Source organism: Nyctereutes procyonoides, unplaced genomic scaffold, assembly GCF_905146905.1.
Source record: "Nyctereutes procyonoides isolate TBG_1078 unplaced genomic scaffold, NYPRO_anot_genome, whole genome shotgun sequence".
Taxonomy (NCBI): Eukaryota; Metazoa; Chordata; class Mammalia; order Carnivora; family Canidae; genus Nyctereutes; species Nyctereutes procyonoides.
In genome coordinates, this window is record NW_026575121.1 from 578042 (window position 1) to 605987 (window position 27946).

Genomic DNA, 27946 nt, shown 5'->3' on the forward strand with positions numbered 1-27946 from the left:
GACAGGCAGAGGCAGAGAGAGAAGCAGGGAGCCCGATGTGGGACTCGATCCCAGGACCCTGGGATCACAACCTGAGCCAAAGGCAGACGCCCGACCGATGGAGCCACTCAGGCTTCCCTAACCCAAGGGTTTTTTAATGCTGCCATCCAACTGTTCGTTTCTTCTTCTGTCTTGTGGGGATTATATTCATACTTTTTTCACATTCAACATTCAACTTTTAAAGAGCATAGGAAGCTATTGGAGTCATTGCTTTGGAAGTCTAAATTTTGTTAGAATATTTGTAACCCTTGTAAATGGTAGGGTTTCTTGTTTTGCTTTTCGGATGTGAAACAAATAACCTGCTTCCATTTACCTGGGCCTGGGTTATTTGTTTTAGGAACAAACTGTAATTCTGCGCTGATAAAATAATTTGCTTATCCGCCAATGGATTTTATATATCATAAAGTTGTTGTTTTTTCATTTTTATTTTCCTTTGAAAAATCTTCCCAAGGCAGTTTTTATCTTTAAAATGACAAAACAAAACACAAACACACTGATCTATATCCATTAAAAAGAAATTGAGAGTGCTATTACTTATTTTTTTTATACAGGTTTAAAAAACGAATGCTAATAGAACAACTGGAGAACTTCTTGGATGAAATTCATCGAAGAGCCAATCAGATCAACCATATTAATAGCAATTAAAAGAAAACAGAATGTGGCCACTTATTTCAGTATCTTCTCCAAATACAAAGTAAATACAAGACTGTTGTGATCTTGCATTCATTTTTTGACATGCATTGTTGGCTATTTGAAATACTAAGAGCAAGTCTACAGATCCTTTTTCCATCATTTTACAGTGACCTTTTCTTCATTTTGGTTTATTTTTGTAATGTGAAAAATACCACTCTAAAACACATTTTTATTTAACAAACTAAAAATATTCCTCCAAATCTCTTGCTTGTCATTGACTCTTGCGTGTCAATTTCCCTCAGGTTCTATTTTCTTAAACCAACCTTTAAAATTGTCACCTCTGTTAAGGTTGAACTTTGCCAAAAAAAAAAAAAAATAAAAAAGAAGTTACTTTGTAATTTTTGGGGAAAAAAGCACATACATTAAAACTAGGTAATGTTTTGTATATACAGTTATTTTGGATATATTATTGTAAGTTGTACAAATGTATTTTGAAGAATATTTAAGAAAAGCACTTTTGTTATTCCATCAATAAATGCTCTATTTTACTCTTGTGTGGTTTAGGAAATAATCACATTTAAAGTAATCATTTAAAACCATCTTAAGGATAATGGAATTTTAAAGGCCTTGCTTTTTAAGCATTGGAAAAATACACCACTTGAAGTACATATTTGTTAAAGCTAACTGTAATTACCTGTTGCCTAACCTGCATTGTCTTTTTACTCTCTGTTCTTAGATTTTGTTGGCCACACCAACATACTCCCATTTCTGCGTAGCTAATAGAAATGACGGTATCTGGGGCAAATAGGCAGACACTTTAAAGGCTGTTTGAAAGCAGACATCTTTCATGTTGGTTTCTTTACTCTCCCCTTCAACACCTTTTTCTTTTCTCACTAAGTTGAAGCTATTACTTAGGAAGTTGTAAGTTTGGGGTACACCACATACTCTGAAACGTCTAGCCTTTAGCAGCTTGACGCCATGCTTACATACAGAAGTCCCACAAGAGGTGGGGGTAAGGGGGGGGCTCTTTGTTCTCCTCTGCTATTCTTATCCATAAACTCTCCATTTTGTTTAGAAGCTAAATGGAAAGGAAACATTTAAGATGACTTTGCTCATTGTGCATTCCCCTTGAATTACCCAGGATGAGGAAAAACCAACACTCTTTACTGTCCACTCACAGTCCAACAAGTCCTCACGTGTCTTCACTGAGGACATGACCCTATGACCAGACTCCCTCTCCTTTCATAGATCACTGCTGTGCCTTGTTGTGCTTTTGGGGGTAACCAGTAGAAAGGAAGGTTAAAATACATTTAGATTAAGAGAGGGCAAAATAAACTTATAAAATTAGAGTAAAATCAATGGAATATTAGTTTCATAATCTTTGAAAATCACATACCCTTATCTTTTTACACTTTAGCAAAACATTTTTAAAATTTCAAGGGTATAGCAGAATGCAGTTGTAACTTTTTATGAAGAAAAGCATAGATGAAAGTGGAGAACATGCTTGAGATCTCGTAATTTAGTCTAGGGGATTTGAAACTCTCCCAATGCTGAAGACAAATCCTGTCAAGAAAAAGAAGCATTTAATGTAATGTTACATAGTATTTTTCATATGCAAGTCTTTCAACCTTTTTTACCTCTACAAAATACCTTTAAAGCAGGATCTCCTTTAGTAGATGGAATTGTTAAGGTAATTACCTTCAGTCATTGCTAAATTCAAGAGTTACACAAAATCCAGAATATATTGTCTGGTCTTAAATTGTCCTTATGTATATTTTGATTCTGTGATTAATAGAAAGGATTACAAGTCATTCAGATAAAAGTTCATACTTAACAAGAACATTTAGGAAAGGGATTCAGTCCCTTCCAATGTTTAGCAGCTTTCCTCATCAGGAGGTTCTTATTTCCATTTTACAGACTGCTCATGAGGTAATAATCCTTTAGACCCTTCACCTTTACTACATTTTTTTGGGATGAATCCTTAGGGAGTTGGGAAGAAGCAGTTTTTTCAGTCTCCTCTTTCTGTCCTTAATCTCTCTGCCACCATACTCGATAGCCCACCTCATCCAAACCCTAGTCACAAGGTTTGAAACTAATCAAAACTCCATCTTAAGTAGCCCATCTCGCAGGTTTTTTACATTTTAAGAAACTGGGCATATTAGTTAAATTAGTAAAATACTATAGAATTCTTGTAAGCAAAGGGGAGGGAGAGGGAGTATGTTTGAGGGGAATATTCATGCCTTTTAGGCCTTTTAAGTCAACTGGGTGGCTTTAGGCTGGACAAATGATATTCTCCAACAGCTCAATCTTGAGTTTAAGGTCGTTTTTCTTAATGTTCCCACATGTGTCCCATTTGACGATGGATTCATTATTTGCCCTTATCGGTAAGGTTTGTCAATTCGGTGTACTGAAGGCTGAGACTGATTTCTATCTCTTGAACACCCCTCTCTCACCAGAAGAGTAGCCACTTGGCCTTGTGTGATGTGGGCAAAAACCTCCAGAAAGAGTGTAAATACACTCACAAGGACTATATTTAGATGTGCGGCAGATTATGGAACCGGTTTTGGATTAGCCTTTTATTTTCATTGTGTTTATTGAGGCAGTTCTGAAAACTATCATCGAAATAGTGGTGTGTCCTTTACTGGTTCAAAGGTTTTACGTCATTGTTATGCAGTTGAATTCCAAAAGAGAAATCGTTCTCTTTTAACTGTCATCAACCTTTATCGGCTATCCGCTTTTGACAATGACCTTTCTGTTGATGTTTAGTCCTGTCTCTGTTTCTCGAGGGAGTCGAACCTGTCATTTTTTTCATCTTTCATTTTTTTTTGACATGTATCCTTTCCAAGAGAGGGCTTTCTGTTGCCTGTTCTGAGTGATAAGTGACAATTTCATCTAATAAACATGGGGTTGGAAATGATCATGGTGAAATCCTAGGAGGATATATTCTGTTGATGGACTTTTTCTCCCCGAATAATCCCAAAATAGATTATTTCCTAGTGAATGATTATCTTCATCCTTTTTGTCACAAAAGTGTTCCTTTGATTTCTAGCACAAGTTACAGCAGTATGCAAATGATTCTCAGATAAAATGATGTTGACAGTATTTCCTTAACAATTTGTGTAAAACCTATGCGTAATTCTCATTATTCTAACTTTTGACTTTTTTTCTCTCCATAAATAAAAATAATGCCTGATGTTTAGTTAAAGTAGATCCACTTTTGCTTGATTTTGTTAGTCTTGTTCCATCCTATTTCTTTTTAACACATTGTTCCGACTTGCCAACAACTCTTTACTGAGAATCTCTTTTCCTTCCCAGGCTGCTAAATAATTTTCGGGGCGGCGGGGGGAGGGAGAACGTGGAGAGGAATAATCTGAGTACTTTGTTCACTGTTGAAGCTGAAAGGACCTCTGCTAGTCCTTCTGATGTGCTAAGGCCCTGCCTGCACCACACCGTCTCTGGCTTAGCATGAGGTTGTATAGTGGGACTTAGAAGTGCAAACACTTGACCTTGGCGTCATTCCAGCAAGCGTGAGAAAGATCAACAGAAAAACTAGAAATCCAGGGGCATCCACTAGGATTCTGGGGTTGCTGAGTCAGAAGACTCCTTGGCTGTGCTAGTGCCCTGGAGGGACTGTCTTTTGTCCTACTGTGATGAGAAAAGCGAGGCTACAACGGGGGGGGGGGGGGGGGGGGAAAGATTCATCATTTATTTTACCTTCATGATCTAAAGTCTCCCCAGAAGTAGAAACCCAAAGTTTTAAAAGTCCACGTCAACTAAAAATGAGCTGAAGGAGAAGTCAGACAACACGGAGGATATCCGTGTCCGTAGTTGCGGAACGCTCCCCTTTCTCAGGACAGGCGACAAGAAGCTTTGAAAGCACCATAGCAACTAGCCGGAGGAATGCTTGGTGTAGGCCCAGCGGGCAAGCGGGCGCTGGTTGCTAGAGAGCCGCGGATCCCTACTTAAGCAGCTGAATTCTGTCAAAAGCATACGGTCGGTCGTTACCTGTGTCGGGTTCTCTCAGGAGAAAGAAGAATGGCCGATCCGCCTTAAAAACAGGAATCCGAGACCTTTTCAGTAACAGCAGAGCTGCAGGAGAGAGCAAGGATAGAAGGATCCCATTGCATTTTCTATTCCTGGGAGGAAAGTCACTAAAACTGGAGATGAAGTCAGTTATATCCCTTGGTTTTTGAAAGAAATAAAAGCATCCTATTGGTATTTCATTGCTTAGTTGTTATGATGGGGGTGCGAGTGGGAAAATCAAAAAGATGTCACCCAGCCAACCCTCTGTCCCATTTTCAAAAAACTCCATGGAATCCATTCCTTAAGGTGATTTCCAGAATGGCTTCATTCCTTGTTTACGGGGATGATGGGGCAAGTCCTTTTCAAAATGGATTTCTCTTCGCCCATCCTTTTTAGACTCTTTGCTCTGTGTTAACATTTATTTTTTTTTTAAAAAAAAATGCTATGCCATATCTGGACTTGGGGTTTTTAGTGGAAGGTTTAGAAACGTGAAGACTGAGTTGGATAAACCTGACAAAGGCAGATAAGGGCAAGCAGCGTGACTAAACGCCGCCGACTCCCTTAGAAACCCACCTGTGGCTGTAGATGCCTTGGTGCCTTCCTCTGAAACCTCCATCTTGGCTTTATGAATTGCTTCAGAGACGTAAAAACCATCTTGGCCTAGTCTCAGGGAAAAAAAAAAAGTGAATTGCTTATTTCCATTTTTAATTGCATTTAGCTTAAGGATTTGAGTGTATTTTAAAGAATGCATTTCATTACAGTCTCTCATGCTGCCTACTATAGTGAGAGAGTGGAAAATTCTTAAGTTGCAATATTTTATGTGACTTTTAAAACCTCAGATTTGGTGAATTTAATAAATGATCCCACCCAAATTAATATAGAGAGCTGAGCCCTGTTTTTTTTCAATGAACTTTGTGGAAGGATTGCCGGGGTACAGTTAAAATGGATTCTGGAGGCCAAGAAACTGCTTTTTCAGCCAGCTTCTGAGATGATTTCCCTTGAATGCTTTCTTGGACTGTATTTTAGGAGCCGCTTTTAAATGACAGTCACAGGTTTGTCCCATAGACCTTAAAAGGCGTAAGTCGGTGTATTCAAGATGTGTGTGAGTCTGCAGGACCGCGTTCCGAACGGTGAGGTACGGCAGGCGTGCAGTGGATTTGTCTCCGGGGCTGGGCTAGGATCTGCCAAGACAGTGAGCGGTCAGAGCCGTAAGGGCTGTGGGCCCACGATGGCAGGGATCGAGGGAGCTTAGCAAACAGCAGTAGGAGCGATCACGTTAGAGGACTCCGTAGCCTTTTGTAGTCTAACCACCAACCGTGTGCAGACCGCTCGCCGCGGTGACGCGGTACTTGATGACTGTACAACGAAGGGAAACAGGAATCTAGAACTTCCATAGCGGAAACTAGTAGTGGCACCTGCCCTTTCCCTGGAGAACGAGCTGCGAAGTGTTCTGAGGTGACGCAGTTGGTGAGAAGTAGACACTGGGCACCTGCAGGTTTTCTGACGGTGCAGCGCCCGCTTCCACCCCACCCCACCCCCCGCCACACAGAATCAATCCCACCTTGCCAGAGCGTACCCTAGCCACCCGTAGCCTGCCGCTGGCGAGGGACCCGCGACAGGAGTCTTCAGTCCTTTCAGTTACGTGCTGCATTTTGAGAGAGCTTCTTGGTTTCAGCTTAGACTAATTGTTTTGCATTTTTATGCACATACAAGGAGATGGAAATGAATGTCGTGAGGCAGTAAAACCAGCCGCTAGAGGATATGCAGCAATTCATCCATCTTCCAAACAAGGTACACCCAGGAAGCTGTGAGCTGGCTGTATTTGCTGTAAGAAACAGTGATTCTCCAGCATCGTTGAAGGGGATCGGACAAGGGCCAGAGGAAGGGAAAAATCCATGGAAACATTCATCTGGTATCGCCTGTCCTAAAACCAGTGAAGAGTCTGATTGATTTTTAGCCGTTGGTCTTTTCCTGTAGATCTTTTAGGAAAGAAGCTTCCCTCGAATTCGTAGCTCCTCTCACTGGCTCACTGGACAAACGCGATGCAGTGCCAAAATTAGGGTTCTGCGGACAAGTAGTGGTCCTCCGCTGCCCAGGAGGTCTCACTGACCTGTGGCCTCACTACTGTGCCGGGTATATGGGCATCTCGAGTCCGTGCCCAGAAGTTAGCAGACGTTCGCTCTGAAGCTCTACCAGCTAAGGTCCAGTAAACGTGGTTGTGTTAGAGTCCAGGCACCTTGACACGAGGTGAAAAACAGGACCGATTGGTATGAGTGAGTCTTCGGTCAGACAGGCTCGGCTATTAGGATTTCTGGAGTTTCAGTTAAGTAGCCTTCCTCCATCACACCAGGACGGGTCCGAGGGTTTGCACCGCCACTGAGCCAGGACCCACGGCCTGTCTTGCCCTGGCATCCACACCTCTCTTAAGTTTTATCTCTGGGAGGAGCCAGACATTTCAGAAGACCAACATTTGTGATCAAACTGAGAATTCAGGAGTCATCTGTAGGTTTGTGTTTCTCTTCTTGCTTGATCCTGCATTACGGACCTCCATTTGCTTACTTCGTCAAGTATCTGTTCAAATGAGACCGCCCTAGAAGAATCCAAGCACAAAGGGGTTCTCCTGCCTTGGGCTCATCTTCTGCAGTGTTAGCAGCTCCTTAGCGCCGTGGGGGGTCATAGAGCCTATTTTCGCAAAAATTGTTTTCCCCAAGATTGCTTATAGGTGCTATGTTACGAAAAGGGATCCGTGATTGATTAAAATATGAAACGCAGGTTGAATAGTTTTGTGCTTCCGTTGTTAGAAGTGGACTTCTTAGAGCTGCTCATTTGCTAATGTTTGTCGTGGACCCGCAGGACTATAATGTGTAATGTTGAGCCGTGGAACGACACGCATCATCCCGTCTCTAGATTCACCATCTCAGCATTCTGGAAAACTACAGCCCACCATGAACCCGTTGGCTCCTAGATCACGTTTCACTATCCAAGGCCAAGTGTTAAGTTTCTTCCTACCCTCCTTCCTGGCACGGTCTCCCCTCTTCCATTAGATCTACAAGGATTCATGTCAACCTTTCTCTTTAGATTGTTAGCTCCTAGAAGGCAGAAGCTGCTTTATTAATTTTAAATATATATATATATTTTTTACTTTACTAACTAGCATAATAGTGTTGGTACATAATCGTGTTCAGTAAGTGTTGGACACTCCTCACATTATACCTTTGTTTCATTTTCCCATAAAAACAGCTGCCTTCATGTTCTTTAAGCTGATTTCACTTGTAAGGAAACGTTGGTTGGTATCTACAGAGTCAAAGGGATACAGCGCAGAATGGGTCTTTGGCAAATTTCGTCCAAATGACAGTTTCGGTGCCTCTTTCCCCTGGGTTCGTGGACACCATCATTTTTGTGTGTGGTTGATCATCCTCTCAAAAGGCTTAATTAAGCGTCTTCATAATGACAATGTGTAAACACAGGATTTGCAAAATGCAAATCGATGTCCCAACATCCGGCCCTCAGCTTCTCAAAATGCAGGGTCATTTGCTGGGTCACTTGTTTTTCCAATTATCGTCACTTCATATTGGCAAATTTTGTGGCTCTAAAAAAAAAAATTCTTGCCAGAATTCGCTTCTAGTTTATCTTTCTCGTCTTCTTATAACTTAGTCGTAAAAGACGGAGCGTGTCACGCAGCACCCGGCCCAGGATATAGAGAGACAGTACTAAAATAATTTGAAATGGCCTCTGAAGCCAGGCTGTGGTCAGCTGCTTTCTCCATTATTTTCCTCTAGCTCGCTTCTCCTGGCCACCTCCGCTCTACCGAGATAGAATTAATAGAACATTTTGTAAATGTAAGGTGTATCCTGTGATGATGAGATGTTGCCCATTAAGATTTGGTAACCCATGCATCACCTCACAGAGTCACGATTTTTGTGTTAATTTATAAGATCTATTGTCTTGGCAACTCTCAAATATATGAGAGTATATTGCTACATGCTCCGATTTATTTCATTTAGCCTAATGCCGGCAAGGTTTTTCTGTGCCGTTGCAAATAGCAGGATTTCCTTTTTTATGGCTAAATAATGTTCCATCTGTATCTATCTATATCTATATATCTATATCCGTATCTCTATATCTATATATGTCACAGCTTCTCCATTCATCGGCTGATGGACGCCTAGATTTTTTCCATTTCTTTGCTATTGTAAATAATGCTGCAATCGACATGGGGGTGCGGTTATTTCCTTGATAGTGGTTTAATTTCCTTTAGGCATATATTCAGAAGTAGACTTGCTGGATAAAGTGGTAGTTCTATTTTTATTTTTTGAGAAACCTCCATAGTGCTTTTTCCATAATGGTTTGACTGATTTAAATTCCCATCAGCTGTACAAAGTTTCTTTCCTCTGCATCCTTGCCGTTATTTGTTATCTCTTATCTTTCTAATAATAGCCATTCTAACAGGTATGAGGTCATATCTCACTGTGGTTTTGATTTGCATTTCCCTGATGATTGGTGATGATCAGCGCCTTTAAATGTATCTGTTGGTTATTTGAATATCTTTTTTGGAAAAAAAATGTTTATTCAGATCCTCTGTCCATTTAAAAGTCAGATTATTATTATTTTTATTTGCAATCAAGCTGTATGAGTTCTTAATATATTTTGGATATTAATCCGTTAGATGTGTGGTGTTCAAACATTTTCTCCCATTCCCTCGGTTGCCTTTTCGTTTTGTTGTTTCTTTTGCTATGGAGATACTTTTAGTTTGATGTAGTCCCATTTGTTTATTTTCGCTTTTGTCGCTAAATACTTTTGGTGTCAAATCAAAAAAAAAAAAAAAAGAAATCGTTGCCAAGACAAATTTCAAGGAGATTTTCTCTTATGTTTTCTTCTAAGAGTTTTATGGTTTCAGACACTTTAAGTCTTTAATCCATTTTGAGTTAATTTTTGTGAGTGTTGTAAGAAATGGGCCCAGTTTCATTCTTTTGCATGGGAATGCAACACCATTCATTGAACAGACTATCTTTTCCCCGTTGAGTATTCTTGGCTTCCTTGTCAAATATTATGGATTTAGTTCTGGTGTCTTGATTCTATCCCATTTGCCTGCATGTCTGTTTTTATACCAGTACCATACTGTTTTGATTACGATAGATTTGTAATAGAGTTTGAACTCAGCAAGTGTGATGCCTCTTAGCTTTCTTATTTCTCAGGATTGCTTTTGGCTATTTGGGGTCTTTTGTGGTTCCATATGAATTTTAGAGTGTTTTTTATTTTTCTATTTCTGTGGGAAATGCCATTGGAATTTTGGTAGGGAGTGCATTGAATCTAAGGATTGGTTTGCGTCATATAGACAGTTTAACAATATAAATTCTTCCAATCCATGAACAGACGAGGTTTTCCCATTCACGTTTGTCTTTTTCAATTTCTTTCATCAGTGTGTTAATAGTTTTCAATGTAGAGATATTTCACCTCACCTGGTTAGATTTATTCCTAATAAGTATTTTATTGTTTCTGATGCAACTGTAATTATTTCCTTTATTTCTGTCCCACATAGTTCGTTGTTAGTGTAAAGAAACACAAATTATATTCGTATATTCATTTACTTTAGTGAACTTGTTGATTAATTGTAATTATGGATGACTAGTACAATATTGGAGAATCTGATTTTGACTATATATTTACCATTACCAGTGATTTTTATATATTCATACATTTTTGTGGTGTCAGTTTACATCCTTATTTCAGCCTGAAGAATGTTCTTTAGCATATCTTGTAAGGCAGCTCTAGTGGTGATAGATGCCCTTAGCTTCTTTTGGTTTGGAAAAGTTTTATCTCTGCTTCACTTGTGAAGGACGACTTTGCCAGGTATAGTATATTCTTGGCTGACAGTGTTTTTTTTACTTCAAAATTTTGTACATGTCATTCCACTCTATCCTGGCCTGTAGTTTCTGTTGAGAAATCCACTGATCATCTTATGTGGGTTCCCTTGTATATAACTTGTTTCTTTTCTCTCGCTGCTTTTTAAAATTCTTTCTTTGACTTTTGACAATTTAGCCATAATGTCTAGTGTAGCCCTCTTTGGTTTCAACCGATTGGGATTCCTTGGGTCTCATGAATCTGGAAGCCCACTTCTCTCCCAATTTTGGGAATGTTTTTGGTCATTATTGCTTTAAATAGACTTCCCCGTTTTTTTCCCCCTCTCATCTTTTGAGATTCCCATAATGAGTATATTTTTTCTTTTTTGGAGTTCTCAATTCCCACAGGTTTTCTTCACTCTTTCCTTCTTTTTTTCTTTTTGTTCAACTGACTAAATAATTTCAAGTGATTTATCTTCTAGTTCATTGATTCTTTCCTCTGTTTGTCTGAGTCTTGTTGAAGCTGTCTACTGAATTCTTCAGTGCAGTCATTTTATTCTTTAGCTTTAGAATCTCTGTTTGGGTTTGGTTTTGGTTTGGTTTTTTGATGGTTTCTATTTCTTTCTTGACGTCTTAATTTTGTTCATGCATTGTTCTAACATTGTTTAGTTGTCTCTGTGTTCTTGCAGTTTGCTGAACTTCTTTAAGAGGATTATTCTGAATTTTTGTCAAACAATTCATACATCTCCATATTTTTAGGGTAGTTATTGGAGCTTTATTTTTTTCTTTGAATAGTATCATATTTTTCTGATTTTTCATGATCCTTGCTTATTTGTATTGGTATCTGTGCATTTCAGTAAATGGTCTCCTTCTCCGGGCTTTACAGGTTTGCTTTGGTACGGAAAGACCTTTGCCAGCTGGCTGGTAGCATTTGTGGGAAGGTGGGGCTCACTATCATCATCTCTGGGCAAAGCCTCTCCATGTGCTCTGAGTTTGTAGAGGGGTGCTGCTGCCTAGGTTCTGCTGGTCGGGTTCTGTATTCAAGCAGGACTGCTGGGTGGGCTTGCTGTTTAGGTGGGGCTTTCTGGCAATGTCAGAGCTAGTGACTCAACTCTCATTGCCAGGTTGAATCACTAGCTCTGCAATCAACTCTTGGCTAATAAGGTTGTAGGCTTTGTTCCCCGACAGCGTGGTGCCCCTGGTTGGATCCATGATTGGGTAGCTATGAGAGGGACTCTACAGTCCCTTCTGGTTAGGTGGTCTCATGCTGTGCTTCCCAGTTGGATGGTGCTGCTGGCTGGGCTCCATGTTCAGGTGGGGCTTCCAGCTTTGCCCTGAAGATGAATGGGACTATCGGCCAGGCTCTGTGACTTGGTAGCACTGAGGGCTGGGCTGCAAGGCTACTCAAGGTCATTTCTCAGGCTCCCTGGTTATGTGAGGGTAGGAAATATGCTCAACATTTGAGCAGGGCTGCTGGCCGGGCTCTCTGCCCAAGCAGAGCTGAAGGTTGGGCTGCTCAGCTAGCTGGGTTCTCTTGTCAGGCTTCTTCAGTGGATGGGATTTGAGACTATGCCGAGCAGTTGGGTAGGGCTGTGGATTTGCTTTCCTGCAAGGTAAAGCGTTAGTATGGCCCATTGACTAGGGACTCAAATCAGGCAGAGTGCTAACCAAGCTCTCTGGCCAGATGGGGTCACCAGCCTGGCTTTGTAGATGGGTATTCCTGCCAGTTGGAGTCTTTGCTTGGATACTGGCACAGGCAGGAACTTGGTCTGCCAAGGTTTGAGTGCTGGTTAATGTAAGCCTTGACCACTACTTCTCCATTTCTATTTGATTCCTAAATTATCCCCAGGAGGCAAGACCTAAATAGATCTTCCAGAAAGTGCGACACTGGAAGAGTTGGATGTCCACCTTTACTTTCTTTTCTCACTGGAGAAACTGTAGTAGACCCAAGGGGGCACTCCTGGTGCAGTTCTATGTCAGCCTACAGAAGGAGTGATGTGGTCCAAGTGTGGCTGCTCTTCTTACCTTTCTAATGTGGTTCTTCTCAGTCTCTGTGGTTCAGAGGGAGTGCTTCAGCTTCACATCTGGGTGCTAGGATTTTCACAGTGGTGACATAGCTATGGATAGTTGCTGGCTGGTCTTCTTAGGAGGTGGACTGAAGTTGGCAATGACCTATCTCACCATCTTGATGATGTACTTCATCTGGTATGGCATACGTTGACTTCAGTGTGCAACCAAACAACTATGTGTGGTTTGCTCACTTAAATTGTAGTAGCTGGGAGCTTGTAGTTCTCACTGAGCAGAGATTGGAAACTAATTGCTCATTTATAAAAGTCAAGAATAAGATAATTTCCTCAAAGTTTTAAGTTTATGCAAAAGGAGTATTTCTTGGATTAGGAAGCATGGGTTTGTATCAAAGGCTGTTGACCCTTCTGATTGCTCAAGAAGTCTATCTCTAGCTGGTATCTTCAGTGTAAGTGAAATGAATTACTCTTAACATCTTTATAACATGTAGTGTCAAGGACGTCTGGGGAGAAAAATTATGACCTGGGCTTAGTTGAGCCTTGAGATGATACTGAACACATTTTTTTTTCAGGCAGCAGGAAAGGATTTGATGCCATGAAGGAAGAGACGAGTCACTTTTAATGGGGAAAGAGAACTTGAGTAAAATGATTCTGGGCATTGGAACCAAATGGAAAGAAAAGGCCAAATGTTCCCTGTGGTTTGAGCTTTTATCAATAGTACAAAACTACTTGATAACCTCTTATTAAGTGTAAGAAGGGAGACCAGCATTTTCTGATGACTTATTTTCTGGCAAGCTCTTTGCTGATACTTTGCTATATGTTAAAGAATTTTATTTCCATAAGTAAGATGTGAGGTGGGTGGTAGCTACCTCATTTTAGGAATGATGGAACTATTTGTTAGACAGATTCAGTCTCCATGTCTCCATAATTAAGTTAACAGCCCACTTAGGCACAGAAGTGACTAGTCTCTTGAACATGTTTAAAGAGGGGCACTGGAAAGCAATATGGCGGTTGGCAAACCTCATCTGTAAAGGGCAAGATATTAAATATTTTAGCAATTGCAGACCATATGGTGTCTGTTGAAACTGCCTAATTCTGCCATTGTAGCAGGAAAGCAGCCATCAATGATTTGTAAGTAAATGGGAGTGGCTGTTTCATGAAAACTTTATTTATAAAAACAGGAATCGGGTCATTGTTGGGTGACCCCTGTGTTAGAGGAACAAAACTTTAAGGGAGAAGATAAGGTTTATGTTTTATCAATAGGAAACAAGCATTCGAGGTTCACACTTGGCACATGCTAAGTGCTCAATAATTATTTAACAAGTTAGATCCATGAGCCTGTGTTTCTGCTGGCTTGAAAAAAATCTACATAGACTTTAATTGCATTATAAAGAAGGTATCAAAAAGTGTTCTTTCTAAACTAAGTTGCGCATTATATCTTGTCAGGAGAGCTTAGAGCCTTGGAAGTCTTTATCAGTTAGGGGCCTATGTGCGTGATGTAGGTGGGTTATGCTCAGTCCGGTTAGAGGACATAGGATTAAGGGCATTTTGAGATGTACTTTTAGGACATAAAGGCAGAGGTATGAGGGGACGATCAGTGAGTCATGATGGATTAATTGAATGTAGTGGTGTGGAAGAAAAGGTCAAGAATGGCCCCAAAATTTTTAACTAGAACGATCAAAAGAAGAATGGTATCATCATCAACAACAGGAATGCCCTAGCTGAGCTCTGGAGTCACAAGAAGACACTGTGATTGGACTTTTCACATTAATAAAGATAGAATCCACTCAGTCAAGTTCTTTATCCCTTCCTCTTTCCTTGACCTCTGATCCGTTTACTCTAGTCTTCCTCTTTTCCCTACAGTGTCAGATTATGCCTGAGTCAACAGAGAAAATTTCTGGTTGAGTCATTCAACCAAGTCAACAATATTTATTGGATATCCACTGTGGGCCAAGCATTGTTGGGGCCACTCTGCCCAAACTTGATTATTGCTTTGCTTATCTCTTTGCATAGTTAGATAATGAGTACAGCACTGGGGGGGGGGGGGGTTAAACACTCCAGAATAGCTCCTTCCTCTTGTGCTCTGATAAGTAACTGCCGTTTAGTTTGGTCATATCTAAAGCACAAGCCAAGACTGCTTTTATGCACCAAATTCCTCTGTGTGTGTGTGTGTGTGTGTGTGTGTGTGTGTGTGTGTGTGTTATTGCTTAAGAAAGAAGATTTTGGGCAAAGCTTTAGAAAACTGTGTGATGAGGTTCTAGCATTTAAAATGGAGATTCTGAAGCTCATCAGGCAAAGCAAGCATTAGGCCAGTGAAAATGCCTGCTACAGTATTATTTTCCTACCAATAGCTTATAACTCTCCAGAGCAGAAACAAACCTGAGCCTTTGGAGTTAGCAATAGTTTAAAGATGGCTTCTAAGAGGGTTCTGGAACATGAGGTTTGGGCATTCCATTATTTTTAATATTTGATGTAAGTTCCCTGCAACATGATAAGCAAACACAGCTCCTATTGATGAGGGATAGCATGTCTACCAGGGGGAAAATGGCATTTAATATGGACGTAGGGAAGAAGAACACTTTAGGGCAAGATTACAGGTACAGGGGTAATTCGAAGACAGGAAGTTGGGTGGATGAGGGAAAGTTTCAAGCTTAGTTTATGAGAAGAGGACAGAAATGGTACAAAGAGGGAGGGAGAGGGAGGAGGTAAAAACAGGGTGACTGTGAGGCTGGCATGGTGGTGGGAGGTCAGAATGGAGAGCTCTGTCACTGCACCACCGTCTGTGACATGCTCCTACTCATGACAGGCCCGAGGGTGAGGTGGATTCTGTGGCCACTGACTTCACCCCGAAGGTGGTCTCCACAAAGGGTACTTAGAGGTCTCAGGAAACACCACCCGCCTCCACAAAGTACAACCCAAATTCAACAGTTATCTGAAGCCACATATTCTTACATAAAGCAAAACTCTTTCTTTATTCTTTTAAATAATGTTAACTCTCACTATACCGCTGAAGCCTCTGTAGATGAAAATCCCTTAATCAAAGTATGACAGAGCTGCCCCCAAGCACAATGCCAAAAAGCTTGAAAGAAGAAGTGTTACCTGAAATCCCTTTCAAGTTGGCTTTGAGTGGATCAAAAAGATCGGTGATTCCCCAAGAATTTAAAATGGGTTTCAAATTGAAGTGATTTTCGATCCTGAATCTGAAAAACAGAAACAAACCATCAGCTTTCATCTAGAAATCTCATCCAAAATAATTTCATACACGCCCCACGACTGCCGAACTCCCTAACTTGTGAGTCAAGGAAGCCTCTTTTCCAGCTTTATCTTTCATTGCTCCTTCTCATAAACCCTGCCCGGGGACTAGTCTGACCACACAGGGCTCCCTCCCCCTTCCGTACCTGTGCTTTTGCGGTTCTTTCCACCCCATCTCCTTTGATTGCCTCTGAGTTGCCACCCTTGCCTCTAAGCTCAAGTCCATTGTTCTCCTCTCCTCTCCAGCTGTTTTGTGTCCTTCGGTTCCTAAAGCCCCATTAACACCTTGTTCTGCTCTTTTGACGTATGGAATAGTCTGCTTCTTGTTACTGTTATTTATGATTTCGCACACCCCTTGAGAAGATAGACCACCCCAGTCAATGTTTTATTTCCTGGTAGTAACCAACGAGTGCCTACCATGTGCTAGACACTACGACAAGCGTTTTATGTGGATTATCTAATTCCGTCTTCACATAACTATGTTATTATTATCCTCATTTTACAGATGAGAAAGCTGAAGCCTAAAGAAATTAAGACACTTGCCCAAGATGATGTAATGAGTACGTGGTGGAACTCAACTCAAAGCCAGGCTGTCTGAGCGCAGAGCCCGTGCTCTTGGCGTCTACGCTTTGCTACCTCCCACCTCGTGAGGCCTCTCACATAGTAGGTGCAGAAAAGAAGCTGTCGACTGACCGGCAAGGAGTAGAGCATCTCATGTAATATGTTCATATTTGATAAGACAGATTTTTGCGTTTGCTGTGTGCAGTGTGTGTCTTCGATGCACAGGAGGAAAGGAATGCAAGCTAAGGCTTTGGTTTTCCTAATAAGTCCGGAGAGGAGAAAGAATCAACACACCCACTTTGTAATATTTCTCCAAGGGCAAGGCCTCTAAGATTTTACTGTGAAGGATCCTTTAAAAGGATTGCTCATATTATTTTTCTTTGAAAATGAAAACGTTTGAAATGGACTTTATCTTTTTCTATAAACTACGCAAAACTTGCAGGAGAGTGAAAATACTGGACTAGACCATTTAATATCAAAGGTCTTCATTGCATACAAGACAATGTGACCAATATTTTAAACAGAAGTATCAGATGTTCTCATAAATATGTTTTGGGTCTTTAGAATAGTTTTCCAAGAAGGTACGGTCGCTTTCTCCAACTATGCTGACAGTCTCAAAAAATTTTTGTACCATCGCTTCTGAACTTTTCTTAAATACTTAAAACTCATCCATTTTGAAAACTCTTGGGGCTGAAACATATTAAGAGCACGAACTTGGGGGTCCAGTGCCAGGGTTTGAATCCTGGCTTAGCCTTTTACTAGCTGAAGGACCCGGGGCAAATTACTTTACCTCTCTTTGCCTCAGTTTCCTTATTTGTGAAATGAGCATAATAGTAGTGCTTAGTTATCAGCTTTGTGAGGATTAAGGGAAATAATTCTTAGAAGTGCTCAACAATGCCTAGCACAGCTCACGCACTTTATTGTTACCACTGTGGTTTTATTGTTTCTCAGGGATATTGAAAAAAAGTTCAGGGATGTTTGAAGCCAAATATAGTGATTATGGTAGGTGATAAAACTGAGTAATATCATTTTTTCGAAACTAAAGATAATAGTAAGAGTGAGGTATGACCATAAAAGGTGAGAGTGATTTTTTTGTTTCTTGTTATGGAAGTCCAGCTCAGAAGAAATGCCACAAAAATATCTTGAGTAAAAAAATTGCCCTTTACCAAAACCAGACAATGATATCATGAGAAAAGAAAACTGCAGACTAATTTCACTTATGAATGTAGATGCAAAATCCTCAACAAAACACTAGCAAATTGAATCTAGCAACATATAAATCCCACCGTGACCAAGTGGGATTTATCCCAGGGACGCAAGGTGGGTTCAACATATGAAAATCAATGTAAAACACCGATATCAGCAGGATAAAGGACAAAGGCCACATGATCGTCTCAATAAATGCAGAAAAGCATGTGAAAAAAAAATCTGGTATCTTTCATGAAAACAAAAATCACACTATAAACTTGTGATAGAAGGGAACTTTTTCAATCCAAAAGAGGGCCTCTACAGAAAACCCACAGCTGGCGTCAAACTTCTTTTTCATGAGAGACAGAGGGAGAAAGAGGCAGAGACACAGGCAGAGGGAGAAGCAGGCCCCATGCAGGGAGCCCGTTGTGGGACTCGATCCCAGGACTCTGGGATCACAGCCTGAGCCGAAGGCAGACGCTCAACCCCTGAGCCACCCAGGGGCCCCAGCTAGCATCACACTTAATGGTGAAGACTGAAAGCTTTCCTCCTAAGATCAGAAATAAGAGAAGGATGCCCACCACTTCCGTTTAACATTGTCCTGAAAAGTGTGGAGGGCAATCATACAAGAAAAAGAAATAAAAATGCACCCAGATTAGAAATGAAGAAGTAAACCTATCTCTACTCACAGACAACTTGGTTTACATATAGAAAATCTTAAAGAATACACGCACATACAGAGAAAAAATTCTTAGGATGAATAAATGAGTTCATCACGGTGGCAGGATATGAGATCAAGGTACAAAAATCAACTGTGTTTTTTATATTATCAACGAATCATCTGCAAATAAATCCCATTTTATAGCATCAAAAGGAATAAAATACTTAGAAATAATTTTAACAAAAGAAATGCAAAATTTGTACATTGAAGACTAAAACATATAATCAAAAGAAACTAAGGAAGACATAAGTAAAATGAAAAAAGTCCTGTGTTCACAGATTGGAACAATTAATATTGCTAGAAAGCAATATTCCCAAGTTGATGTACTGATTAAACACAATCATCATCATCAAAATCTCAGCTGCCTTTTTGGCAGAAACTGAGAAGCTGATACCAAAATTCGCAAGAAAATGTATGGGACCCAGAATGGCCAAAGCAATCTTGGAAAAAGAACAAATCTGAAGGGCTAACAGATCCCGATTTCTAAACATCATAGTAATTGAGACTGTGTTGTCCTGGCCGACGTGTAGACATTTTATGCCCAGAGAATCGAATTGAGAGTAAACCCTTTAAAATAAACTCATTCATTTACAGTCAATTAATTTCAACAAAGGTACCAAGAAAATTCAGTGAAAGAATGATCTTTTCAATTAAAATGGTGCTGGGACAACTGGATAATGACATGCAAAGAATGAAATTGAACCTCTACCTCATAACACATACAAAAATTAATTCGGAATAGAAGGGCCAAAACTATAAAATTCCTAGACACAGCATAGACACAGATCTTTGTGATCTTGGTTAAGCAACGGTTTCTTAGAAATGACATCAAAAGAAGCGCAAGAAATAAAAGAAAAAATAAGTTAACTGGACTTCATTAAAATTTAAAACTTTGGTGCTCCGAGGGACACCATCAAGAAAGTGAAAAGACGACCCACTAAATGGGAGAAAATATTCGCAAATCATAAATCTGATGAGGGACTAGCATCCAGTATATATAAAGCACTATTCCAACTCATCAATAAAAAGATTGTCAACCGACTTACAAGTGGAGAAAAGATTGAAATAGATATTCCTTCGATAAAGGTATGTGAATGGCCACAAAGTGCGTGAAAATATGCTTGACATCATTGGTCATTGGGATATGCAAGTGGAAGCACCATGGGAAGCGGCCTCGCGGCAATGAGGGTGGCCACGTAAGGAGATGGGTGGCCGGGCGCCCCGTCTTGCCTCCAGGCCAGGGAGAAGCCGAGAGGCGGGGAGGCCGCTGCAGGAGGGCCAAGCGGGGGCTGCACCCTAACTGCTCTAGCAAGGGGAGCTATGGTTCTGGAGGGAGACTCCGTGACACCCCTACTCTTTAGTCCTTCCCTCCATTCACAGGGACTCGAAAACCCCAACTGTGGTAAAATATGCATCACATAGAACGGGACCGTTCTGTGTGGCGTCAAGTATCTTCACGTTGCTGTCGCGCCGGCTTCCCGCGTCTTTCCAAGCTGCACGGCCTCGCGAGGAGCCGGCAATGAGGGGCGCTGGCGGGGCGGCCGGCGGAGGCCCTGGAGGGCGTCTGGCAGGCCCTCGAGAGGTACAGTGTGGGGTCCACGCGTGACCCCGGGGCCCATCCTGGGTGCGTACCCGAGGCGGCCGAAGCGTGCAGCCACACCAACATGCGCACGTGAGCGTGTTTCCAGAAGCCAAAGCGTACAAACAGGCCCCAAACGGTCCAGGCGCTGAGATGTCTGTGAGCCGATGAGCGGATAAAGCGGAACGGAGTGTGTCCACACGATGGGAAATTGTTCTGCCATAAAAAAGAACGAAGCACGACGCGCAGGCTGGGACCCGGGCCGGACCCTGACGACACTGCCAAGCGGCGCAGCCACGCACACAGGGCCGACGCTGGACGGTCTCGGTTACACGCGGTGTGCAGCGAGCCGCGTCCACTGTGCTCCCAAGTACACGGGCGGCCGCCGGGACCCTGGCGGGGACACAACGGGGCGGGCCTGCTAACGGGCGTCGCGTTTCTTCTGGAGGTGTCGAGAAAGTTCTGGAATCAAACAGTGGCGACGGCTGCACGACGTTGGCTGTTTACTAAACGCCTGCGAATCGTACGCTTGGAAAGAATGAAGCTTATGGTTCTGTGAATCATACCCCGATTTCCTAGAAAGGCAAGAAAACGCCCGTCGCGAAGCATAGCGCACACACGGTGATCCGCAGCCCTGGGCGAGGAAGGCCTGGACTCCTGAAGGCATGACAGCTGACGGGTCCTCCCGACACTCTCGACACACAGAGACGGACACACTCGGACGGGCTCGTGGCCGCAGAGCCCGAGCCCGCCGCAGCGCCCCACGCGGGACGGTGAGCACACGCCAGCAAAGGTACCCGTGTCACCTCTATTGCCAGAAAAAACATGCTCCCGCCTCGCTCCCCAGCGTGTCGAGCCAATAACCGAGTGTCCTGCTCCTCAAACAAATATACGTCTGGCACATTGCTCGTCTCTCGGGGGGCGCCGCTGTATCACGGATCCAAACGACCCTCGTAACGCCCGCAGTTGGCCTCCTTGAGGATCTTTCTTTCTTTTTAGGTTTGTGAGACTCCTATACTTTGTTCTCTCTCTCTCTCTTTTTTTTTTTATTAATTTTTGTATTTTTTATTTTTTAAAGATTTTACTTATTTATTCATGAGACACACAGAGAGGGGCAGAGACCCAGGCAGAGGGAGAAGCAGGCTCCACGCAGGAACCGACTGGGACTCGATCCTGCGACCCCAGGATCACGCCCTGGGCCGAAGGCGGGCACCAAACCGCGGAGCCACCCGGGCGCCCCCCCCCCTCTTTTTTTAAAATCGGAGTTCAATTTGCCAACATCTAGCATAACGCCCGGTGCTCATCCCGTCCACTGCCCCTTTTCGCCGCGCTAACCTCCCTGATGGAGACGGATTGTCCCCATGCATTGTATGTCATATTTTCATAAATAAAACGTTCCTTTGGAAGCTAAACGTCACACTTCAGCCAGAATCGACTAAATAACGCTGCTTGGTGACGCTCGACCCCAAGCCCCAAGCCCCCGCCCCGCCATCGCCACGCAGCTTGTGCGCCGGGGCCCGTGTCGCTCACAAAGGCTTCTGCTCCAGGTGACACCCGCGGGCCGCCCGGAAGGCAGATCGTGGTGGACGATGAGCGATTTGCAGACGTGCAGGTAAGTCCTCGACGTGCGACTGCCGTGGTGCGACGGGCCCAACGGGGATCTAGACCTAAAATAGCCCTACTTGTTTCTCTGTGCAGTCCTTCCAGGGTTTGAGGCTGTTTCTCTAGTTTTGCTCGTAAAGCGGCCTCATTTTCCCAAACCTTCCGTCGTCCTTGGGTGGCAGGCTTGGTGGTCTAAGGGGGGTCGGAAGGGCCTTTCTCAGGAGAAGCCCCAGCGGGGACTGGCGCTGTGCTCCTGGGCTCCCCGCCTTCCCGGCTCGCCCCTGCCCTGGGGTTTCTGGATCCGTCCGGGCGCTGCGGGCTCTCAGGGTGGGTCACACACAGCGGAGGGCTCCCCGGCAGCAGCCGCTCCAGGAGGAGGCCGATGAGGCCGCGTCCGTCTCCGCAATCTCTGTCCCTGTCACGTCGGCAGCTCCTCTTCCTGTCCCGAGCTTCTCTCGAGCGTCACGGGGACACTGGGGCTGCTTCTGCTCCCCGCTAGACACGGTCTGTCGCGACGTCCTGTCTTTGCGCTTCATCTGGGGTCCACATATTTGGTTGGAGTCGCCCGGCTCTATCCTAGAGGCGCGTTCCCCTCGGCGCCGGTCACGCCGGGTCCCACTGCAGACCTTGGCCCTGAGCTCACCGGGTCGCTCTGCGTGTGTTTGCGTTTCAGCGTCTGGGCCTATTTTTAACTCCTCAAAGGAGCACTGCCAAGAGCCCTGGCTCAGCGCTGCCGAGGCCGGTCAGCCCCCGGGGAGGCCAGGGCAGCCGCCACGGGGGAGCGCGAAGCAGCCGCGTCCGGAGCCCTTGGCCCACATTCCTCGGCTGAGGCTGGTCTACAAGCTAATCACACGGTTGCTCCGATTTCCAGTGCGCCAGAGCAGCTTATCGTTTAGAGAAGCTCAGCAAGGAATTCTTTGTAAAGTAATGAGCTTTGCAAATGAGTTTGGCTTCGGAAAAGCAAAATCTAGAACCATCCTTTAACTTTTCGCCAAGCTGTATTAGTGCCTACTGGGTTCTCTCTCTCTCTCTTTTTTTTTTAATAATAAATTAATTTTTATTGGTGTTCAATTTGCCAACATACAGAATAACTCCCAGTGCTCATCCCGTCAAGTGTCCCCCTCCGTGCCCGTCACCCATTCACCCCCACACCCCCGCCCTCCTCCCCTTCCACCACCCCTAGTTCGTTTCCCAGAGTTAGGGGTCTCTCATGTTCTGTCTCGGTTTCTGATATTTCCTGCCCATTTCTTCCCCTTCCCCTCTATTCCCTTTCACTATATTTATATTCCCTCCTGGCTTCTCTTAAAGAGACGCTCACCTCTGTTCAGAGAGAGCGAGAACCCTCAGCTCAGAGACTAAAGTCTTGAATTATCTTACCTCTTGGTTTGCCTTCTCATCAGAATTATAAACTATTTACACTATTTGCCTCCTTGGTTTTGGAAAAGTGACCGTTGGTGACCCTCTTAGGATGTGATAGGATTCGGGGTTCATGCCTCCGAGGCCCCTGCATGGTTCGTCTTTCCCGGGGGCTCCAGCCTGGCCCGGTGAAGACAGACGATCTTCCCCACGAGGAGGCTCCAGGAAATTCCAGAAGGAATCGTGTTCTGCCTACGTCATGAGCTAGCGAGTCCGGGGAGACTCTCACCTGGTCCCCGTCTCTGGGGTAAGTCCCTCTTGGCCTAACCTGTAGGGCTACGTTGGTTGGACAGGTTGGCCCAGTGCCTCAGGACGGACCCCAGGACCAGACCACCTGGCTCCTCCCGTCTACCCCGTAAGGACGATGCAGCCGCTCACCTGGGCAGGAACACGTCCATTCTGGCTCTCGTGAGGCTGGACATCCAGGTGTGCAGGACGCTGGCTGTGAGGTGGGGCTCGATGTGGCTCAGCGGGGTGTCCTTGTCGCGCGGCCGCACCACAAGCAGACTCGCGGTACTTCCCAGGTAGGGCAGCTCCAGCACCTGCACCTGATGGCCCGCGGGGCCCTGGAACTGGCCTGGGGGTCCGCAGAGGGGGAGTCAGTTCCGTCCCGGGAGCTGGGGAACCGAACTGCACCAGGTCCTGGAGGGGCCGTCTCCCGGGACACTTTATTGACAGGGTGTGTCCCACCCGCGGGAGGCCCTTTGAGGCCAAAGTTACCTTTTCTGATGGCAAGACCTCGAATTTCTAAGACGGCCTCCCGGGGCTTGGGTCTCGGGGCTGCAGTGCTGGGCCGCGCCCCGGGGCCCTACGGTCCTACAGGGGACGCCTTCCAATCCTGGCCTTCTGTGGCCGCGTGGGGGACCAGGCTCCTTGTGCTAGACCTTTCTTTCAACAAAAGCTCTAAACCCACGGATCATATAAAACTGGGAAATTTAGTACCGGGGACAGATGGAGCAGCGGGGGTCAGGGCGGCAGCAGGGGAGACGCGGGGAACAGGAGCCTAAGTCACATGTGTGTTTGCTTATCCGCGGGCCTTCCTCTCCCGCACCTCGCCTCCCCCCGGGGGTACGTGCTTGTCGGATAAGCAAAGACCTAAATTCACCGACCGGGCAACGTTTGGGACGGGCATCAGGGCAGGAGGGCAGCCGTGTTCTCAAGGCCGGGGTCCCTGAAACCCCGTCTGCGGGGCTCCCCCGAGGGAGCAGTCAGCCTGCAGCTGGAGGGGTGGAGCCCCGGGGGAGCCCAGGGGTGCAGGGGGTGCAGGGGGGGCAGGCCCATGGGGGCCCTCTCAGGAGCCGTCCAGCCGGGGGTGGGCCTCCCCCTGGCACCCCTCGGGCCGGGCGCTCAGCCTGCAGCCTGTCCCCGGGCGCAGGGACCCTGGGGCGCCACCGCCGCTCCCCTGCACCTCCCGGGGGTGCCCTGCACTCCCCACCCCCGCCTGCCTGCAGCTGAGCCCAGCCCGCTCGCCGCGCCCCTGCGGGAGGAGCTCACCGTAGTTGACCTCGGCCGTCTGGTGCATCGTGGGCACCTGCAGCGCCAGGCCCCGCGCGCCTGCGAAGGGCAGCGGCTGGGTGTCGGCGGGAGCGAACCCGCGGCGCCAGGCGCTCCGGAAGGACATGGTGCTCAGCAGCGCCAGCCGCGCCCACGCCGCCTCGGCCCGCCCCGACTCGGGGCCTGCGGGGCCGCCACCTGCGGGGACAGTCCAGCTACCAATTGCGTCCACTGCCTGGGCTCTGAGGTGCGGCCGCGTCCCCTCCCGCCCGCCCCAGTCTCCCCCCTGCAGGCCGCCCGTCCTGGCTCGGCCTGGGCCCCCAGCACCATCGTGTCCCCTCCCGCCCGCCCCGGCCTCACCCCTGCAGGCCGCCCGTCCTGGCTCGGCCTGGGCCCCTGGCACTGCTGCGTCCCCTCCTATCCGCTCCAGCCTCACCCCTGCCTGCTGCCCGGCCTGGCTCGGCCTGGCCCTCGGCATCGCCGCGTCCCCTCCCGCCCTCCGCCTGGCCTCACCCCTGCCCCCCCCCCCCCCCCGCTGCTCACCTGAGCTCGTGGGTGGGCCGCGGGGCTCCCGGGGCGGCGCTGGCTGCAGGCTGCTGTTGGCCCAGCGCGACACGCGCTCCACGAAGCAGGGCGACATGGCCACGCCCGGATGCACGAACACGGTGCAGGCCAACTCCACCCGCGGGCCGCGGCCAGGGCTGCGCAGGGCGGCGTAGGCGCTGCGGATGGACGCGCTCACCTGCGGGGCTGCAGGCGCGGGACACGTCAGGCTGGGCGCTGGGGTCACTGTCCCCATCACCCTTCCCGTCACCCCTCCCCGCCACCCTCCCCGCCACCCTCCCCGTCACCCAGTATTACCCATCCCCATCACCCCCATCACGCGTCCCCCATCACCCCCCCCACTCCTCCAAGGCCTCACACAGGGGGGCCTCCCCCCGCCCCCCGCCAGGAATCGGCCTGGGCCCAGGGACTCAAAGCTGGGGCAAGGCCACGCAGGACCTGAAGCCATCAGGCCCCGAGAGGGCCGCACAGAATCACGGGTCCTCCTGGCAGCTGGTCCTCCACCTCCGGGGCACAGCCAGTCAGGGCTGAGTGACCGAGGCAGCCGCGCCATCGGGCGTCACCACCCCCGGTGCTCGGCTCAGCGACCTCCCCGCACAGCAGGTCAGCGGCCTGGGCACGTCCAGGGCGGAGTCTCCCAAGCTCGGCTGCTGGGTGACAGCCACAGGGAGCCTACGAGGCCGCCAGCACCACAGCCCACACCCCACGGGCCTGCTGCTACCCCACAAGAACCGCCGGAAGGTGGAGGAACCAAGCCTGGGGCGCAGGGGAGCCCGGCCACAGGGACACAGCATGAGCCTCACACCCGGGGCCTCACACCCGGGGCCTCACACCTGGGGCCCGACACCGGGGCGGCCAGCAGCAGCGCCTTTAACCCCGTGACGTGGCGTCGCCCCTATGATTGTGCTGCCACATACAGACCAAGGGGCTGCCCCCGGACAGACCTACAGATGGCTAAGGTGGCTCAGGGTCACGGGGCTGGGGAAGGGTGGCCGGGGACACAGGCCCCACCCGGGCTGCTACATCTGTGAAGGCCTGAGCGCAGCACCCCTCCCTGCGGCCTTTGGGGGCTCCCGCCTCCTACTGATGGGCGGGGGGGATGTGAGCATGGCCGGCGCTCGCCTGCAGCCTCCGGAGGAGTCCTGTCCCTCCCTCCCCAGAGAGAGGGTCCTGTCCCTCCTTCCCCCCCAAGCTCCTTCTTGCCGGAGGGGGGCTGGGATCCTACAGATGACGCCGACCAAGAAGGCAGGAGGCAGGAGGCGGGCAAGCTCTGCGCCTGCAGGGGTCGGGACCGGGAGGGCAGACGCGGGGAGGGGGTGAGGGTTGGAGAGGGTCTGTGGCCACAGAGCGGGAGGAAAGCACTAGAAGAAGCAGGGTATTTTGTCCTCGTTTCTGGTGCCCACGTGAGCCCTTGCACTCACCGGGGAGCCCGCGAGCCCCTTCCTTTAGGCCCCATGTGCCGCCCTGCGCTTCCCGACGGGGACTTCCTTCGGCTAACTAACAACTAACTAACAACTAACTAACAACTAACTAACTAACTAACTGAGGCCTGTAACCCGAGCCTGGGAGCTCTGCGACTGGGGTTTACCTGCCAGAGGAGGGAGGTGGGCGGAGGTGGCGTCGAGGACGTGCCTTGGTGAGGGGAAAGGGGCTGCGGTTAGAGGCAGAAAAGGAAGGTCCTCTGACCTCATGCACCCGCTCAGGGGCGGCCCGGGGCCAAGGATTGTGGGGGGACTTGGGACTGGGGACCGAGAGCCTGGACTTGAGTTCTGCTCTGCGCCTGCCGGTCTGCCTCTTGTCCCGTGTAACCCGGGGACGAGGATGTGCGCGGTTTCCATGAGGACCAAGTGACGTAATGACGGCGGGGGTGACAGCGGCCGTGGCCAGCCAGGGCTCCCCCAAGGCCACCTCCTCTCGGAGGCTCCCCTCCTGGCCCCGGCCCCGTGCATCTGGCGCCGCTACGAGCCTCCTTCGACAGTTTGCCCGGGAAAGCCCCCGACGTCCCCAGGACCTGCGGGGCCCTGCGGTGGGGACGGCGCTCCTTCCGGGCGGCTGGGCCTGTCCGGAGCCGTAGGTGCGACCCCAGGCCCGAGACCACAGGAGGCCGCCGAGGTGCCGCCCGCCACCATGGCCGGGGTCAGTGCAGAGGCTGCCGGCGCCAAGCTTGCCGAGCCGGGCCCTGAAGGCCGAGCCCAGCTGCCGGCGCTGGTCTGTGGGCCCCACGTCGGCGGGAGCCTCTGTCAAGGCCGAAAGGCGCGCGTCTCTCTGGCACAGTGCACTGTCCCCGGCAGCTCCGAGGGCTCCCCTTGGGCCGCGGGCACCGGGCTCCCCTGCCCCGAGCTCACCTCTTGCAACCTGCCCACCTGGCGGCGGCGCCTCTACGAGCTCGGCCCGGGCGTGCGGCCCTGCAGCCGTCGGGGACAGGAGCCCAGGGGTGCGGGCCCCTGGCGGGGGTGGCACGGCTGTGAGGCTGGAGTGGGAGCGCTGCTGGGTCAGGGCCGGCCCGGAGGGGAAGGGGCGACGCGGCGCCCTGGGCCTGGTGCCTCGGGGTGGCCGTCGCGTGGCCCTGCAGGGCCCAGCCCCAGGGAAGCGCTCACGGCCGCCGTGCGCTCTAGGAGCCTTAGCTCAGGCAGTCGCCACCCCCATCCCTTGTTGAGGGGAAGAGAGCCCCACGCGTGCCTGAGCGTGTCAGCGGGAGCCGCCGGGCTCGGGCCGGGCACCCAGGCGCCCAGCCGCGGGGCGGCCTCTTACCGTGGAGCGAGTAGCCCAGCGCCTGCACCAGCTGCCGCGCAGTGTCCCCCTGGGCCGCGAACTGCAGGATCTCCAGAGCCAGGGACACGCCGGCCGGGGAAATGACCACGTTGGTTCCATTGCCGGGCGCCGCCGCCGCGTCCCGGTAGAGGCGGAGCGCAAGCTGGGTCCTCAGCAGGCCCAGGTCCTCGCGGAGGCCGCCCCGCGCCCCGGGGAGGCAGGAGGGAAGCAGGAGGAGCGCGAGCAGGGCGGGCCGCAT

At 48.0% G+C, this 27946-nt stretch overlaps 2 protein-coding genes across 3 annotated transcripts in view; one reads left to right on the plus strand and one right to left on the minus strand.

The window, feature by feature from the left end:
* Positions 1–3886, plus strand: part of INTS6 (integrator complex subunit 6) — a 90249-nt gene extending 86363 nt beyond the window's left edge. Inside the window, exon 18 of the mRNA XM_055335742.1 lies at positions 591–3886. Coding sequence (XP_055191717.1) covers positions 591–684 — 94 coding nt within the window. The 3' untranslated portion in view covers positions 685–3886. The remainder of the gene's footprint in view (positions 1–590) is intronic.
* Positions 2192–27946, minus strand: SERPINE3 (serpin family E member 3). Of its 2 annotated transcripts, XM_055335744.1 has the most exons (8): positions 27688–27946; positions 24886–25122; positions 24373–24570; positions 23257–23455; positions 15659–15759; positions 5269–5355; positions 4678–4761; positions 2192–2235 (listed from the first exon to the last, which is right to left on the minus strand). In XM_055335744.1, the coding sequence occupies exons 1-8, from the start codon at positions 27944–27946 to the stop codon at positions 2192–2194; spliced, it is 1209 nt and encodes a 402-aa protein (XP_055191719.1). The 2 variants fall into 2 exon arrangements, with proteins under 2 accessions (XP_055191719.1, XP_055191718.1); XM_055335743.1 differs by lacking the exon at positions 2192–2235 and having other exon boundaries at positions 4463–4761.